The 17,738-nt window shown below is 46.8% G+C and overlaps 2 protein-coding genes, 1 long non-coding RNA gene and 1 pseudogene across 4 annotated transcripts; 1 reads left to right on the top strand and 3 right to left on the bottom strand.

Annotated features, from left to right (window-relative positions):
- Window positions 1-1,374: 1,374 nt before the first annotated feature.
- On the bottom strand, window positions 1,375-2,126 carry LOC120700551 (annotated as a pseudogene).
- Window positions 2,127-2,719: 593 nt separating this feature from the next.
- LOC120700549 lies at window positions 2,720-3,581 on the top strand. Its single transcript, XM_039984801.1, has 2 exons — window positions 2,720-3,358; window positions 3,465-3,581. Exons 1-2 carry the CDS (start codon window positions 2,720-2,722, stop codon window positions 3,579-3,581), a joined length of 756 nt encoding a protein of 251 aa, XP_039840735.1.
- A 5,140-nt stretch (window positions 3,582-8,721) lies between these two features.
- On the bottom strand, window positions 8,722-11,122 carry LOC120697245. Of its 2 annotated transcripts, XR_005684395.1 has the most exons (3): window positions 10,231-11,122; window positions 9,955-10,130; window positions 8,722-9,856 (listed from the first exon to the last, which is right to left on the bottom strand). It is a non-coding gene; the product is annotated as an uncharacterized LOC120697245 (long non-coding RNA). The 2 variants fall into 2 exon arrangements; XR_005684394.1 differs by having other exon boundaries at window positions 9,955-11,117.
- Window positions 11,123-12,446: 1,324 nt separating this feature from the next.
- LOC120700548 lies at window positions 12,447-13,707 on the bottom strand. Its single transcript, XM_039984800.1, has 3 exons — window positions 13,210-13,707; window positions 12,795-13,095; window positions 12,447-12,496 (listed from the first exon to the last, which is right to left on the bottom strand). The coding sequence occupies exons 1-3, from the start codon at window positions 13,705-13,707 to the stop codon at window positions 12,447-12,449; spliced, it is 849 nt and encodes a 282-aa protein (XP_039840734.1).
- Window positions 13,708-17,738: the final 4,031 nt, after the last annotated feature.

Genomic DNA, 17,738 nt, shown 5'->3' with positions numbered 1-17,738 from the left:
AGTAACTTTTTCATTGCTAATTTGCAGTTTTTTTTTCAAACACGCACCAATTACTGTGTCAAGAGCACATAAGCACAACAAGTCTTGGTGTGATGTCATCTGATGCAGTATGTTTTTCCTCCACCTTTTTTACTGCAAATCTATTATATGGTTCTTAGTTAGACAATTATTCCTTTTAGCAGAGGCAAATTAATGCATCTCATTAGGCAATTTCCTTGAACATTTAATTTACATTACCCCAAGTCATGTTCAGGTTAAAAATACCCTACCTCATAATTGTTGTCATTAGATTCAGCAAATGACTTGCATTTTTTTTCTTTTCATCCCATACCCTTCTTTGTTGTAAATAAACAAAAGTTTTCTACTCTTCCCATGTTAAATCTGGGAGGCGTGAGGTTACTGTACCAATTGAGAACCTAATCCATTTTGCATATGAGTTGTAGAACTCCCTCACCTCTTTGCTTAGTGCAAAATATTTTGCCCAATGTACGGCATCGTAGCTTTTTGACCAAATCTCTACCATAATTTGCTACATCTTAGGTTTTATCAGCAATTGCCTCCACATCCAAGGTGCTTTCAGCTAGATTGTTGCCAACATAGCTAAATTATTGCCAACAGAAACTACATCATTGAAAACTGTAGCTAGCTCTTGATTTGGAATATGCTCAATATCATGTACTTCTCCCTTTTTCCAACTACATGAGAGCATTTTTTTACATGTATCAAAAGCAATTAAATGTGAATCATCAGACAATAATGTACTATTTAATAGGTAGATCAGTTGTTTTTTCCAGACGTTTTCTATATGCCAACTTTTACTAGTTTGTTTAGCATCACAATCTATCTAATCAAGCTTGTTTGCATTCAACCAGGCTCTGCAACAGTGGATTCAAATCAGTTGTTCTATATTAGTAGATTCTACAACAACACATCTGTCCAGATTATTACATGTGATGTTTATTTTCTGTGATGTAGCAACTTTTTTTATATTCAAGAGCAGTTGTTTTTGCATCTAAACATGATGCTGGCATAAAAATACTTTTTTGATTCGTGTGTCACGCACCTTATCTGTCATGATATTTCTCTTTTTTTATTCGTTGATGTGGCCAGTGAGGGAGGGGGAAGGGGTTTCGTGGGGCTGCAAGGTTGTCGGTGGAAAAAAATGCTAGGAAAAGAAGGTGTAGGTGAGATTATTGAAATAAAAAATAGTAATATAAATATATTTTCCAAAAGTAGATCGGCGGTTTAGGGTTTAGGGTTAGGCGGCCTAAATTACGGCCGGCCAAAACAAGGATGCGCAAATATTGGCCGCAAAACTGCAGAGGAGCTGCCCATCAGTAACTCTGAAGAGCATCGATCAGGATCTCGTTCACTTCACTTCTTCCTCGCCAGGAACACGTCGGAGAGCACCGTGTCGGAGCTCAGCGCCGCCCTCAGCAGGCCCAGCCCCTCGTCCATCCCCACGCCGACGAACTTCTCCGCGAGCTCCACGTCGCTGCCGACGCTGAACTTGTTGATGAGCGTGATGCTGGAGATGGCGGACATGGGCGTGACCTCCAGCCCGTCGGTCACCATGTACGTCACGAGCCCCTTCACGTACCCGCCGCTCTCCTCCCCCGCCGCGCCGCCGCCGCCCTTGGCGCCGGCGCCCGACGGCGGCGCGGCCGAGGGCAGCACGAAGGCCATCTCCGTCGCCATCGGCTGCTTGCACTGCGGGCACGCGGCCTCCCGCTCCATGGTCACCGTCACGCACTGGCCCGGGCACGTGTACAGCTTGAACTTGGGCAGCCGCGGCTGCTCCTCGGCCTCACCGTCGCCGCCGCCGCCGGCGTGCGGCAGCAGCAGCAGCTCGCGCGCGTCCGGGTGCAGCACCCCGGGCTGCAGCAGCTCAGACTTGTCGGCGCCGGGCTGCAGGTAGGAGGCGCCCATGCGGTCCACGCTCTGGTACAGCCGGCCGACGCTGCCGTGCATGGTGCCGGCGGAGACGAGCTTCGCCACGGCGCCGATCGGCAGCGTCAGCAGGCTGAACACGAAGTCCACGAACTCCTTGCTGGCTTGGCTTCCGCGAAGAGCACCTTCTTCGACTTGGTCTCGACCAGCAGCTTCAGCGAGATCTTGGAAGCCATGGGTGGATCGTTGGCTCGAGTGAGGGGTGCTTGACGATGCTTGCGTTGCGTGCGGTGTGTTTTATATGCAATGCAAGGGGGAGATGCCAGATGAACAGACAGATGGTGGGGAAGATGAAGAGGTCCCATCAGTTTCGCGTGCCAAAGCTGAATCGATTGCGTTCGTTTTCAACTGCAGTCTCCTTGGCCTTTGAGTTCTGAACATGCAGTGCATTGTGGCGATTGTGATCGCCACAAGCCTAACGTTGCAAACACTTTGAACTCAGCAAGAACATTCTCTTGGATTGGTTCACGCAATGAAGCAACCGTTGAAAACGTAATCGATTCAGCTTACGTGGCAATTAATGTTGCGCTTCCTTGGGACGGAGCGTTGAGAAGACGAACAGGCTGGTCATCGCTGTTCTTTTCACATAGCGCTGATTTCTCCATCAGAAGCCAAGGAGACTGCAACTTACCAACTCAAACGACTCATCTTCTACTATCTTCCCTCCCCGCGACTATAAATTCACAAGCACGTGACTTCGTCTGGGCATCCCCCACTACCGATTCCTGCAGAACCACCTCCTCTTACAGGAGCACAGCCAAATCGATCCATGGCTTCCAAGATCTCCCTCAAGCTGCTGGTCGACACCAAGACGAAGACCGTGCTGTTCGCGGAGGCCGGGAAGGAGTTCGTCGACTTCGTGTTCAGCCTGCTGACGCTGCCGATCGGGGCCGTGGCGAAGCTCGTCTCCGCCGGCACCATGCATGGCAGCGTGGGCCGCCTGTACCAGAGCGTCGAGCGCATCGGCGCGATCTACCTGCAGCCCGGCACCGACAAGTCGGACCTCCTCCAGCCCAAGATGCTGAACCCGGACGCCCGCGAGCTCCTGCTGCTCCAGGCCGGCGGCGACGGCGAGCCGGCGCTGGCGAGGTTCAGGCTGTACACGTGCGCCGGGTACTGCGCCACGGCGACCATGGAGGCGAAGGCCACCTGCCTGCAGTGCAAGCAGGCCATGTCCACGGAGGTGGCCTTCGTGCTGCCGTCCGCGGCGGCGCCGGCGCCGGCGGGGTCGTCGTCGTCGTCCTCGGACGAGAGCGGCGGGTACGTCAAGGGGGTGGTCACCTACATGGTGACTGACGGGCTGGAGGTGACGCCCATGTCCGCCATCTCCAGCATAACGATGATAAACAAGTTCGCCGGCAAGGACGTCGAGCTCGCCGAGAAGTTCGTCGCCGTCGGCACGGGCGAGGTTTCTGCATCGGACTCCCTTCCTTCAATACTGAATCTTCTTGTTTTTCAGCAGCCCTGTTCTGACATTGTATCGTTTTTGTGTTGATCCGCCGAACGTCCGTCAGGGTCTGGCTCTGCTCAAGGCGGCGCTGCGGTCGGACACCGTCCTCAGGAAAAAGTGTCAACTGGACGATGGAAAAAGTCGAAGCCTGGACGATATTCTGCTGCTTCAGTTTTGTTGAGGTGTAAATACTATATATGCTTGGGACTAAACTGTAAAAAGTATTGTAGATGTACATGAGGGATAGAGAAAGATCAAGTGAGGCTAGTTCAGTTTTTTTCCCCACTCAGTTCTTGCCTCTGTTCCTCTCCTCACAACCCTAGATCCTGAAATCCTTCAAATCTCTCCAACTAATCTTCAATATGGTATCAAGAGCAGGTTGATCTTGTGGATCCTATCCCATTTTCCCTGATTTTGCTTGTGTTCGCGGCGCCGGGAGCTGCTATTTGGAGCAAGGTGCGGCTGTGGAGAAGCTCTTCATTTCCTCGAGTTTGTGGACGAAAGCGACGGGGATCTGCTCGGTGGCTCGGCGTGAGAGAGCCTCAACATCAGTTGCTCAGTCGTGTGTTGATTCGGTAGCTGTGCTTGCTTGATTCAAGTTGCAGCAGCAGGCTGGAAGCAACAACGAGCTGTGCTCCAATAGTGTGGGTGTGCATTTGGCTGGTGGAGGCCACCAGTAAGAATTCTTCACTGTCCGCTTAAGGTATTATTACTCCTTGGTTCTAGTACCTGACAAGTTATTTCTAGCATTGCTGAGTTGTGTTGGTCTATTTGGGGAACGTGAGCTGCTAGTAGACAGCTATTTCTAGCATTGCCAATACGATGGAAGACAAGGGTGGAAAAAAACAAGATAATAGTATTGACAAGTTGTGTGAGATTTTCAGCAAGATAATAGAGCAACCCAGGGTGAATCCAGAGATTTTCAAATATGCTCTTGAGCCTAATCCGGTGAAATTATCAGGACCAGAAAATTATGTCAACTGGGCTCGACAGGCCAAATTAATTCTAGGGTCCCATGGGTATGAAAAATTGCTTATTGCTACTGATGGAGAAGAAGGAAAAGGGAGTGGCTCGGATACTAAACAGATTAATGATAGAGTGCTTGTGTGGCTGTTGGGTAGCATGGAATCGACAATCCGTGAGCAAGTTGAAACTATGGAGACAGTGGCAAAAGTATAGTGTGCTTTGGAAACACAATTTTCAGAAAAAACTAACAAGATGCAAGCAATAGGTGTTATGCATGAATTGCTGCACTTGAAGCAAAGTACAAGATCTGTGACTGAATATGCATGTGAATTGAAGAAATTGTACAGGGACTTGCATTATTATCATCCTTTTGAGCCTGCTGACAAGAAAGATATGGTGATTCACCATACTTGGTTTCAGTCATTTGTTGGAAAGATTTTCCTTGATGGTCTGAATGAAGAGTTTGATCTTCGTCGTCAACTTATATTTTCTAAACCAGAATGGCCAGTGCTTGATGATATTATTTCTAGTGTCCTAGAAGAGGAAACAAGATTAGCACAGTCTAAAGTAAACAGCTCAAGAGAAGTTGGTAATCGTGCAGTTTTGTCTATGCAAAATAGGCGTTTTCCCCATCTCTAAAGGGCAAAGCTAGTGGAAAGTTGAAGTGTGATCATTGTGGTGATGAAAGACACACAATTGATAGGTGCTTTAAGTTACATGGTTTCCCACCAGGGTGGAAGAAAGGTAAATCTCAACCAAGGGGGAGCCAAAGTGGCAAACTGAATAGAGCAAACCACACTGCAGCCGAAAAGGAATCTCAGGTAGTAGATGCACAAGCTCTTGAGGAGTTTAGATCCAAGTTCAAAGTCTCATAAGGCTTGTCTCCAACCAAAGGTTCCTCTACAGCTGATTCTAGTTTTCATGCAATGTCCCAAGGTACGAATCCCCATGCACTCGAAAAAGAATCCAAGTATTGAATTATTGATTCTAGAGCCACTAATCATATGACAGGAACACATAATCTTTTCACTTCCTACATACCTTGTTCGGGTAAGGATAAGGTGCGGGTAGCTGATGGATCCACAGTTCCTATCACAGGTCGTGGATCTGTCAGGTGCACCAAAACTTTATCCTTGTCACCTGTTTTACATGTTCCTAATTTCCCGGTTAATCTTTTATCTGTTAGCTCGATCACCAAATCTCTCAATTGTAGAGGTTGGTTTGATCCTTCTCATTGTGCTTTTCAGGAGCTAGGAACTGGGAGAATTCTTGGGACTGGGACTGTGCATAATGGACTCTATTATCTTGATGAAGGAAGTGATGAAGTTGCACTTGCAACACAAATGTCTCCATGTCAAGAACTACTATTGCTTCATCGCAGGCTTGGGCATCCCTCTTTTGCTACTATGTCTCATTGTTATCCTTCTCTTTTTGGTTCTTGTCATAAAGAATCTCTTGTATGTGATGCTTGCGAGTTAGCTAAACATACAAGAGTCTCGTATCCTAGTTTGGGTCGAAGGAGCAGTAAACCTTTTGAGATTATTCACTCTTATGTCTGGGGACCTTGTGAAGTCAACTCTATTTTGGGACATAGATGGTTTGTAACTTTTATTGATGGTTTTAGTCGTTATACATGGCTTTATTTGCTAAAACATAAAAGTGATGTGTTCTCTGTTTTCAAAGATCTGATTGCCATTATTAAGAATAAGTTTGGGAAGACAATTAAAATATTACGTTCTGACAATGGCACTGAGTATGTTAACCAAGAGTTTGGACATTTCTTGGCCTCAAATGGTATTGAACACCAAACTACTTGTGTTAACACTCCAGAGCAAAATGGTGTCGCAGAACGTAAAAATAGACATTTGCTTGAAGTTGCTCGTTCTTTGATGTTTACTATGAATGTTCCTAAATTTTTTTGGGGAGAAGCAGTGAAGACTGCAGCTTATTTAATAAATCGCATGCCTCTTCGTGTTCTTGATAATAAATCTCCTGCCGAATTACTCTTGGGCTCAAATGACTTTGTTGTCCCGCCCAAAGTTTTTGGATGTGTTTGTTTTGTTCATGACTACAGAAATAATGTAGGCAAACTTGATCCTCGTGCTCTCAAGTGTGTATTTGTTGGTTACTCTCCTACTCAAAAGGGTTATAAATGTTGGTGTCCTTCTGAGCGTCGTTTTTTTGTCAGTATGGATGTAACTTTTCGGGAACATGAATCTTATTATGGCTTAGGCAATAATATTGGCTTTAGTTTGTCTCCTCCTAAAGTGCAACAAGAGGGGGAGAGTAATGGAGGTATTCTTGTGGGATCCATTCTTGTTCCTACTTCAGGCACTTCTCATGGTGTCAATCCTTTTTTGAGCCAGGGGGAGGAAATTAATGGTAGTGGTAGTCATAGTTCTTGCCATGGAGATATACAGACTAGTCTACTTTCTCAAAATATAGAGTCCCTTATGCATGGCGACCCAGGTAATAATCCACAAGATTTTCTTAATCCTCCTAATGCTCCTACTAGCACTTTAGAGCAGGGTGAAAATCAATTATCTACTAAACCTTCTCTTGAAAATGATTTACCCATTGCCCTAAGAAAGCCAACTAGATCTTCCAATGTTCCAGCACGTCTCAAAGATTATGTTGGTCACAAATATGATATTGCCAATTTTGTCTCATACAAAAACTGTAGCCCATTTTTCCAAAGTTTCATTGCCTCTCTAGATGCTATATCCATACCCAATGACTGGAAATCAGCTAAAGAGGATCTAAAATGGAAGGAAGCAATGCTGGAAGAGATGAGGGCTTTGGAGAAAAATAAAACTTGGGAGCTTGTGGATCTACCACCAGGTAAGGAACCAGTAGGATGTAAATGTGTTTTCACTATCAAACATACACCTGATGGGAAGGTGGATATCTAAAGCTCGTCTTGTTGCAAAGGGATATACCCAGACTTATGGAATTGATTATGATGAGACTTTCGCACCGGTGGCTAAGATGAATTCTGTCAGGACACTTATATCTTGTGCTGCAAACTTAGATTGGGACATCTATCAAATGGATGTAAAAAAAGCATTTCTACATGGAGATCTTCATGAGGAAGTATACATGCATGTTCCACCCTGTTTTGAAACAAATCAAACTAAGGGCAAGGTACTTCGCTTGCATAAATCCCTGTATGGATTGAAGCAGTCACCGAAGGCTTGGTTCGATCGTTTTAGGCAATCAATGCTCAAGAGAGGTTATCTTCAAAGCAATGCAGATCATACATTGTTCTATAAGCATGCTATAGGTAAAGTGGCCATTCTGATTGTCTATGTGGATGATATAGTGATTACTGGGGATGATTCCACTGAGATTTCAGCGTTGAAAAATTATCTTGCACAAGAGTTTGAAGTGAAAGATTTAGGGCACTTAAGGTACTTTCTTGGAATTGAGATCTCTCGTGGTTCTAAGGGTATATTTCTTTCTCAATGGAAATATGTCCTAGATTTGTTAAAAGAAGCTGGTATGCTTGGATACCTGCAGCCAAGCCAGTTGAGCAAAATCATTGTCTAAGTAAAGATGTGGGGACTCCAGTGAATCGAGAGAATTACCAAAGGTTAGTTGGTAGACTTATTTACCTTTCTCACACACGACCTGACATTGCATATGCTGTGAGCGTGGTAAGCCAATTTATGCATGATCCTAAATCTTCACATATGGATGTTGTGTATCGAATTTTACGATATCTCAAAGGTTGTCCTGGGGAGGGGCTTTTATACACTCGCCAGGGAGACTTACAAGTTGAATGTTATACCGATGCTATTTGGGCTGGTTCTTTGGATGATAGACAATCGACTTCTGGGTATTGTACCTTTGTTGGAGGCAACCTGGTTTCATGGCGAAGTAAGAAACAAAGTGTTGTTGCAAGATCAACTGCTGAAGCAGAGTTTCGATCCGTGGCACATGGCGTATGTGAATTGTTGTGGTTACAAATCTTATTAATGGAGTTACGGTTGTTTAAGAGCAAGCCCTTGATGTTATATTGTGACAATAAGGCGGCTATTGATATTGCTAATAACCCGGTGCAGCATGATCGAACCAAACACATTGAAATTGATCGACACTTCATTAAGGAGAAGCTTGACAAAGGGATTATTTGTTTGCCATATGTAACTTCAGCTAGCCAAGTAGCAGATGTCCTAACGAAAGGGTTGCCAGAAAAATTATTTCATCATTTTGTAGCAAGATGGGTCTACATGATGCCACGACCTGTAGACCAGTGCGGTGGAATCCCTAGTTTTTGTTTATTATTTCTGTGATAAGAAGAAGCATGTGCAGGGTGATGACTACAATGAAGAGAAGGATATGGAAGGTCCGAGGGAAAAGCTGAACTGTTCAGCACTTAGATTTAGACTTTGTTGCAAGTAATTATTTTTTATGATACAATGAAACTATATGCGGTATATGATTAGTACAGTTCTAGATAATATTTTAGGTCTATGTTGGTCTGCCAAAACTGTGAATTACGTATGAGTAGCATTTTCTTTAAGTACATGTGCTTCTATGTCTTTTTTGAGTCTGCCTTCTTGTTTGGCCATGAAAGATAAGGACCAAATGTGAGAAGCCTCCCAGATATTTCTTCCTGTACCAAACCAAAAAAGAGAGAGAAAGAAAGTATCTAATATATTGTGCAAATATTTATGCAGTAGCAGGATAATAATATGTCAAATAGTAAGCTTTGCTATGGAGATGTTAATATATCCACTATATTACTGGACCTCATACAATCAACAGATCGAGTATTGTAATGTTTTATCAGTTGTTGGATTGGTTTGAGAGAGAAACTCCTGTAGTAATTAGAATTTGGAGCATTTCAGTTGAAATAAAGCAGAAAAGACTGCACCTCGTAAGCTAAAACAATATGCTTCACATCTCGAAGATCTCTATTAAACACGTAATATCACAGCAATTAGTTACAAAGGCATGAAAAAAATGAGGTACTTGAAGCAGAAGAATTTCAGGAAGGTTTATGTAAACAACACAAAAATGAGAAGGCATGGTGAGATGTAAAGTTGCAGATTTCAGAGTTTCATAAATAAGTAGACTAATAGGCTACAAATGTCTAACTATGTCAATCTGAAAATAGTAGGATAGCAGTTTCGGAGCAAGGTATTGCTTTTCATTTCACTACAGGAATACTTTAAGTGATTCTTTATCTAGTGCAGTACGATTAGAATACATGGAGCTTGGCATAGGAATGTAAGTCCAGTAAAAGTCGATGCTAGAACTTAATTGACAAATTAGCATGTGCAAACTGTTTGCAAAATATGGTGGGCAACACTTTTATCATTGGTGCATTTGTGGAACCAAAATAGTAGTAAATATGATCCATCCAAGAATGCAGTAAAGGTCCACTTACATGGCATTTCCCATTGCTGTTCTGATCAAAGGTTCACTTAGTGGCTTTCTCCTGTTAGTGAAACTGAACATGAGAAGATGCATTCCTGTGATCATCTGCAGGTAGGCAAGTAAATAATTCCCATGAAATCCAAGTACAGATCTGCAAAATGATAATAGAGATTAGACACATTTCCTGGAGAGCCTCTAGCTACCTTTGCTGATGAAATGTAGATTTGGAAAACGATAGTAGGGCCTGAACATCTCAAATAGGCATTTCAGCAAACACATGACATGCACTTGCAACTATAGGATAGCATATGGGGCCACGCTCGTCCTGTCAACAACCATGCTGTCATTCCTGAATCGCCCAGCCCGGCCGCCGCCATCACTGTGCCCAGGCAAGCTCGAAAACGTCACACCGCCAATGTTCTGGAAGGCGAGCGGGCAACTTACGCTAGGAAGAGGATATATGGACTCGAACCGCAGACCTTTGCCTGCAGGCAGCGAGTGACGCGCGGCGATGGCGGTGCATTAGCAGGAGGCGCCGACGTAGCCCAGGTCCGCAGTAATTTCTCCCTCCTTGATGAGCCTGGCGTGGCCTCGCCGCTAGCGCCGAGGAGCGCGGTGGGTCGGCGGCTCGGCGCGGCTGCTCCTCCGCAATAATGAGGCAGCGGCTCCTCCTCCGCAAGCTGCGGCGCAGCGTCGCGGGCGGCCCGGAGTGGCCTCGCTGCTCGTGCCGAGGAGCACGGCGGCCCGGCGATGCGCGGTGGCCCAGTGGAAGGCGTGGCGGATCGGTGCGGCTGCTCGGCAGGCAGCTCGACGCTGTGGCTCCATTTCCTTCGTTCTCCTGATCCGCGGCGGCTCGGCGGGTAGCACAGCACACCTCCGGACAGCGCGTGGGCACGAGCCGGACATCAAGGCCACAGCCACCGGGCGGCAGTTGCTGGCCGCCGATCCGCTTCCGGGCCGCGACAGTCTCCGCGACGCAGCACTTGGCCGGTCGTCTCGTCTCTGCGAAGACCCTGCGGGGGGCGGCGCCGCCGAATCTGCAGGCTGGCCGCGCCGATCCCGACGACGCGCCACATGGGGGTGCAGCTTGCCTGCGACGAGGTCGCGCTGGGCCCGTGCCGCCCGCGCGAAGCAGGAGGAGTGAGGCGGCGCGCGGGCCGCCCTCGTAGACGCCAGCGCCCGCGACGAGCTCGCCCCGGGCCGTCACGCGTGCAGTCAGGGCTGGGCCTCATCTGTGGCGTGGCCGCGTCGCCAGCAAGGAGCTGGAGGAGGAAGGGGAAGGACGGAGGCCGGGGGCGGAGGTCGCGGCTACGGCTTGCGAAGCGGAGGCGATGAGAAGCTCCTTCGAGAAGCCGCGCCGTAGGTGCAGCTCGAAAGCAGATGAGACTGGGACGATCATGTCCGAAAGATACAAATCGGACGGCTACGAATTACTGCAGACGTGGCCTCTTATTGGGGCAGAAATCGCCCCCCATTTAGGTCTTTAAAAGATTCGCCCCATCTTGAGGGGGAGTGTTGAGGTGTAAATACTATATATGCTAGGGACTAAACTGTAAAAAGTATTGTAGATGTACATGAGGGACAGAGAAGGATCGAGTGAGGCTAGTTCAGTTTTTTCCCCACTCAGTTTTTGCCTCTATTTCTCTCCTCACAACCCTAGATCCTGAAATCCTTCAAATCTCTCCAATTAATCTTCAATAAGTTTCCTCTCGTGTCGTCCATGGGTTACAATTCTGGTTATCGTTTCGTGTTTGTTTGCCACCATGTCGTGTTTAGTATCGGTCTGTGATGCGTCCATTTTAATATTGGTCATTGTCATGCTCAGATGCATGCAACCTTGTCCCGGTGATCAGACGTTCTATTATATGAATGTTGTGTTCAGTGTTTGCATATGAACTCATGCAAATCGTAAGTATCGAATTGATCATGTGCCATGCTACTAGTATTTTGTTCAGTCATTAAGATGCACGTCAAATTCTCCAAAAAGAGAACTGAAGCTGAATTAAACTGCTTGCATTAGCGAATGCTACCTTGTACACAAAATTACCTTACAGAATGTCGCAAAAAAAAAAAAAGTTCCTTCTGAAAGATATTTCAATCCCAACACATTGCAAATAACTGATGTAAACCAACTTCACTATGAAAAATCTTCGTATAGTCTGCAGATATTTTGTAGGAAATCACAACAATGCAAGGAGCCTATTAATATCCCCTAGAGAAACACTAGGGAATTGCTACTAAAAAAACACGGTTTCATTAAAGACATTAGAACAAGCAAAAGTTACTTATCGGAAGTACTGAAAATATCAGTGCCGTTTCACATTTTTCACAAAGACATTCTCTGTCAGAGACTCAGAACTCAGCAGAATTGTATTTTTACAGATCACATGATAGACTAACATATCTGCAGCAGAAGAATCATATTGTTCTCTGTCAAAACTCAACCATATTCTACCTGTGTTCTACAAGTATATTCAGTAACTAGTTTCTACCTGCTTCCCGGACTCGAGCAGAACAAATGGATTCCGAAGAATAGAACTGAGTTCAGGACACCTAGTTGAAGACATGTGAGAACTGAGCTACTCCCTTTACTCTTATTGAGAGAACTGAAAAAAATCCTTGCTGCTAGTGTCACTTGTGTAAGATGTCCAGATCATTGTCTGATGTCCCATTGTCAGGGGAGGAGACCTTGCTGCTATTCTATGGATGGAGCATTCAAATCTGGGTACCGCAAATCGTTGTCCGCTGAAAATAGAGATAAATAAATCAGCATTTGGTAATAAGAACATTGACACATAGTAGCTTTTGAACCATTTGCACAATCCATCATGTACATATAAGAACAAGAGTATGACATGCAGGTTGTGAAACATTTGAAAAGACTCAGACAAATTTTCAGAAAGCATTTGGTAGTAGAGCGATGGCACATGCAATAGACAAATGACGAACAATCTCACTCAAGTACTTAACAGAAAGCACTGGGAAGCAGGGGGGAAAAATGGAGAAACCCTAATCTGAGCTGAGGTGAGGTGAACAAGCTCACCTTGTGTCCCGTGGTTTAGGATGACAATGTCGATGCGGTTGTTGCCGATGGGCAGGTCGACGAGCAGGGGGCTGAGGTGGCCGCAGCGGCCGGCCCGGATGCAGAGGGTGGTGCGGGTGACGTCCCTGCTGGCGCCCAGGCGGCACGCCAGCGTGAGGCGCAGCTGCATCAGGTTGTGCGTGTTGAGCCGCATCGCCCTCCAGGCTCCCTCGTTGACGCTCCCGTTGGTCTCGCCGCGCACGAACCGGATCTGCCGAGCCATCTCGCTCTCCGTCAGCGGGCGACGCCGCGCATGCGTCAGCTGTTGGAATGGAATGGATCATCGCCGGCGATCAGTAACTTATTGTCAGCAAGGATGATGGATTGCGAAATCTTCGCCATTATTTGTTGAAAACAAGGCCAAATCATTAGCTACCTGGTAGGTTGGATCAAGGATGCAGGGGCGCGTCATCCTGATGGGCACATTCTCGATGTCCCACTGCATCATGGTGCTGCCGTTGTCGCCGGCGGAGGTGACGGCCCTGCGCCACCGGAGGTAGCGGCCGTTGGCGCGGAGGTAGCGGCCAGTGCCGCTCCGGAGGACGAAGGTGCTCCGCCGGGGGATCGCCTGCCACAGCATCCCGGGCGGCGGCGGGGTGTGGCCGAGGTCGTCCTGCGTGGTGAGGACGCCGTGGGAGGGGCCCGTGCCCGCCTGCACGCTGGTGGCGAGGAGGTAGCGGCCGTAGGCGCCGCGGAGGAGGACGCAGGGCCCGCCGTCGGGCCCCGCCGCGTGGTGCACCGCCCACACCACGTTGTGCACGCCGCGCTGCCCGGAGAGGCAGACGCCGAGCCCGTCCACGTCGGCGGCGAGGTACTTGCCGCGCCGCGCGCAGCACCGCAGCCGCACGAACCGCACCCCGTTGAACACGTCCATGGATGTGATCGCGCCCCGCCCCGATCCGGGAGGCGCGACACCGCCCGCCCCCGGGGGGGCTCTCTTCCCGTGGTGGTTTCCTCGCGGTGGCCGGCGATCGTGCGGGTGGGCAGGGCAGAGAACCCGTCGGTCGGGCTCTTGGGGCCCCGCCGCGTGGAGTGGAGAGGCCAGAGGCCAGAGGGAGGGAGGCTGTGGAGTTCGTTCGTTGAGGTGGTTACCTGCTACCCCGGGTCCGGGTCAGGGTGGTCGGCGCCAAGGCGCGAGTATATTTGAAGGCCGCTGACAAGGTGGGCCCACGTCGGGTGCACGGGAGCGGGCCCGCGTCCTGACAGGGCTATTTCAGAAGCGAGACGACGATAACGCTGGCTGCTTGGTGCCCTGGTCGGTCGCCGTAACCCTACGCCTACGCGCCGCCGATGCCGCAGGAGCAGCCTCGCCTCCGACGGCGGCGAGGATGAGACCTTGCGCCGCGCGCGGGGCAGGCGGTGGCGCCGAGGAGCGGGGCCGCACGCGCGGTCAGCTGACGCGAATCCTGAATCCGTCTCCATCCTGTTACTCAGGGAAAGCCCTGACCGAAGATCCTCGACGTACAGTTCCTGTTCTCTTTAGTACGTTTTGAGTCCTTTTACATACAGACACAGTATACATGATTTCCAAAAATACAATCCTGAGGCGTTCCATTATCTCATCAGACACTGTCCTGTGCATGTCAGAGTAGCATATGTGCATTTTACAAATGCTTCTGCTCCTAGTTTGATTATTTCACCGAAATTTACGTAGTCTATTTAAATTTAGTGACAGTCACGCCATTTGTTTGTACCATGCGGTCTCTGGTTAAAATAGGGATATGAAGGTGCAAAGTTAACATAATTTCCTTTTTCTGACAGGAACGACCATACTTAACTGGCACTTACTAGAGGCTCATATCACCTCAATGGTTCTAGGTGAGCTTCTTAATCGAATGGAAAACTCACCGAGGAGCAATGCTGTTCTTGATGAAATAGCAATTAGATGCATGAGTTGAGATTCGCCGTGCAAATTTTTTTGGATGCTGTTTTAACTTTGTTGAAACTGAAGTGTTTACAAACCAGCAGTAGTTCAAATTCTAAGAAGACAAATACCTTTTTAACCATTGTTGGCTGCTGAATTCAAAACTGTGTGATTAAAGATGAATGCCCTTGGTATAATTTAGATTTTTCTTTTCAAGAGCATTTACTTGTCGACAATTTTCACAGTGATACATTCCCTCAATCCGCATCACCCGGCTACGCTGAATGCTCGAGTAAACATGGAGTCTCAATATTTACGTTCTGACATGAATACTGGTGAACTGTCAGTATATGGGAATGGGACTGTATATATACACAAACACTTAGTTTTGTCAGTGCATACCATCATATTCAGATTTAATGATGCTGAGTTACTTATATTGAACAGTTTTAAAAGAACAAAAAACTGGTACATTCAATACTGAACAGGAAGGAAACGCATTGCCTCTTTCTTTGTATGGACCAACTCTTCATCGTTTTGCTGCCAGCAAATACTACCTTTTACAGAATACTCCTAGAAATAGGATGCACCATTTGTTGTCTGTGAAGTTAGTCAGCAACAGTTTCTTATAGTGTTTTACATGCTACATTAGTATAAATATGCAATTGCACGGTTGCACCAGCTGGTTTTGATCAAAGTTTTTTTTTTTTGAAAGGAATGCGGGAGCTCCGCTTTGTCATTTAAGAAGAGAAAAGCAGAAGTTCAAAAGATTACAGTGCCTAATTTACGAAGATAAAAAGAAACTCAAACTCAAAGAATACCGAACTAGAAAAAGAACTAAACATTAAACGATGATAACTCTGGCCTTCCACAGGCCGAACTCCTGCACTGCATCTCAAACTTTATTTCCTGCAGTACCTCCCCCGGGTTCATGTTTTTCTGCTCGAAAACCTTCTTGTTCCTTGCCTTCCAGATGTTCCATGCGCCATAGATCATCACTGCTGCCTTGAGTCGCCTATCCTTCTTAGGTAGATGAGCTAGCTCCTTCTCCCACCAGGTCATGACATCAAGTCCCTGAACCGGTTTCCCGATGATAGAAAGTGTCCAGGTTTCTAGCAAAGCCCAAACTTGCTGTGCAAACTGGCAGTGAAGGATGAGATGCGACGCAGTCTCTGGTACCAGATTACAAAGGGGACACAAAGGATTACATGGCCATTGGCGAGCTAGTAGCTTGTCCGCTGTCAGAATCTTACTTTGGATAAGTAGCCAAGCGAAAAACTTATGCTTGCCTTCTGCATCTGCTCTCCACACGTTCTCCCCTCTGAAATTGCTGAAAGATCCAAGAGACTGTGCATTGTAAGCGGATTTTGAAGTGTAAGTTCCATCTGGCGTCCATCTCCAAGTTATTTGATCTTGCTGATCAGACAACTGCACACTCTGAACAAGGTCCCATAACTGAACAAAACTTGCCATCTCCTCTACCGTTTGCATTCTCCACAAACCTCGTGTCCAGTTATGACTGTGTAACTCCTCCTTAACCGTTTTGTTTTTCCTCCACGCCCACTTGAAAAGATCAGGAAAACGGTCCATCAGAGCTTGCCCGTGCAGCCAGGTTGATTGCCAAAAACTTGCCTTTTCTCCATTGCCAAGAGTCACTACTGTACTTGCTCTGAACAATTGTCGATCAACATCATTCACCGGCGGCTCAGAGCCAACCCAAGGCCGGTCTGGGGTTGTCCATTGAAACCACAACCACCGTAGTCTCAGGGCCCTACTGAACAAATCAAGGTCAAGTATTCCAAGTCCTCCAAACTTCTTGGGCCTCAAGGTTTTTCTCCAATTCACAAGACAGTGCCCTCCCTTGGCCTCGGCTTCGCCTTTCCAAAGAAAACTCCTTCGTAACTTATCAATCCTTTTGATCACCCACTTTGGTAATTTGAAAACCGTCAAGAAATAGGTCGGCAAAGAGGAAAGCACCGAGTTGACTAGCTTCAACCTACCCGCTTTATTCAGCAATCTTCCCTTCCAAACCGCCAACCTGCCTCCCATCTTGTCAATCAGAGGTTGAAAGTCAATACGTCGAAGCGCCCTAACATGCAGCGGCAGTCCCAAATATTTGCAAGGAAAAGATTTAACTGGGCATCTGAAAGCATCCAAGATGTGTTGCAAGTCGAGTCCCTCGCAACAAATTGGGTAAACCTCACTTTTTTGTGTATTAGTGATCAAACCCGATGCTTGTCCAAAAGCTTCCAAAATTCTGTTAATCACCTGCACCTCATCCCCCACCGGGTTCAGAAAAATGGCAGCAGCATCTGCAAACAAACTTATTCTTAGTTTGGCATTTCTGTTGTGATCAAAGTTTTCTGTTTAGCAAAAACTCACAAGCTTGGCTGGTTAGCTATTCACACATATTCTGGAACAGAGGGGTGCTTCACATTATTTGCTGCTTGCCTACTTGGTCTCGTGCCTGTGAGACCAGTGAAAATGGCAATGGAATTGACGAAAATATCTAATCAGTACAAGCAACAGCTTATTTTACAGTCAACTCAGTCTCTACTCACAGTCACAGGGAGCAGCATGCTCTTGCTGATGTTGCTTTGGCATGATTGTTCTTCAGTTGCTGCAGGCATGCAGATCATTACATAGGAGACTCCTTTAAAAGTTACTGCAGAAAGTAGCATTTAGTGGCGACATAATAACTTGTAAGTAGATTCCTTTTATGTTCATATTGCTTTTCATATGAAAAGGCTCATGATCTATGTACTGAGGCAAACGAATTAAGTTTGCCTCTAGTGAAATGGAATATGCTTTTCTCATTTCAAGTTTCAGTGATGAAGAAAAAGTCTGGAGCTTGCTGTATGCTACTTGTTTGCAGTGCACTCCTAATTCTAGGTATTTTGTGAATGAGCTATTGCTTCTCCATTCTGTACTATATGTGCTCTGTGAAGATACCAGCATTCTGTTCTTGAGTGCAGTTGATTTGGATGAAATTGTCGTATTCTCTCTCTAGAGTTCACTTGCATTTGGTAATGATGAGTAGG

This window comes from Panicum virgatum, chromosome 3K (genome assembly GCF_016808335.1).
Source record: "Panicum virgatum strain AP13 chromosome 3K, P.virgatum_v5, whole genome shotgun sequence".
NCBI classification, from domain to species: Eukaryota; Viridiplantae; Streptophyta; class Magnoliopsida; order Poales; family Poaceae; genus Panicum; species Panicum virgatum.
This window is presented reverse-complemented; position numbering and strand designations above follow the sequence as displayed.

Bases quoted from the DNA above. Each gene is read 5' to 3' on its own strand.
- LOC120700549 (XM_039984801.1), top strand. From the start codon at position 2,720: ATGGCTTCCAAGATCTCCCTCAAGCTGCTGGTCGACACCAAGACGAAG. The intron at 3,359-3,464 runs GTTTCTGCATCG...AACGTCCGTCAG, and splicing joins TCGCCGTCGGCACGGGCGAG to GGTCTGGCTCTGCTCAAGGC.
- LOC120700548 (XM_039984800.1), bottom strand. From the start codon at position 13,707: ATGGACGTGTTCAACGGGGTGCGGTTCGTGCGGCTGCGGTGCTGCGCG. The intron at 13,096-13,209 runs GTAGCTAATGAT...CCATTCCAACAG, and splicing joins TCCTTGATCCAACCTACCAG to CTGACGCATGCGCGGCGTCG. The intron at 12,497-12,794 runs GTGAGCTTGTTC...CTCTATTTTCAG, and splicing joins CCTAAACCACGGGACACAAG to CGGACAACGATTTGCGGTAC.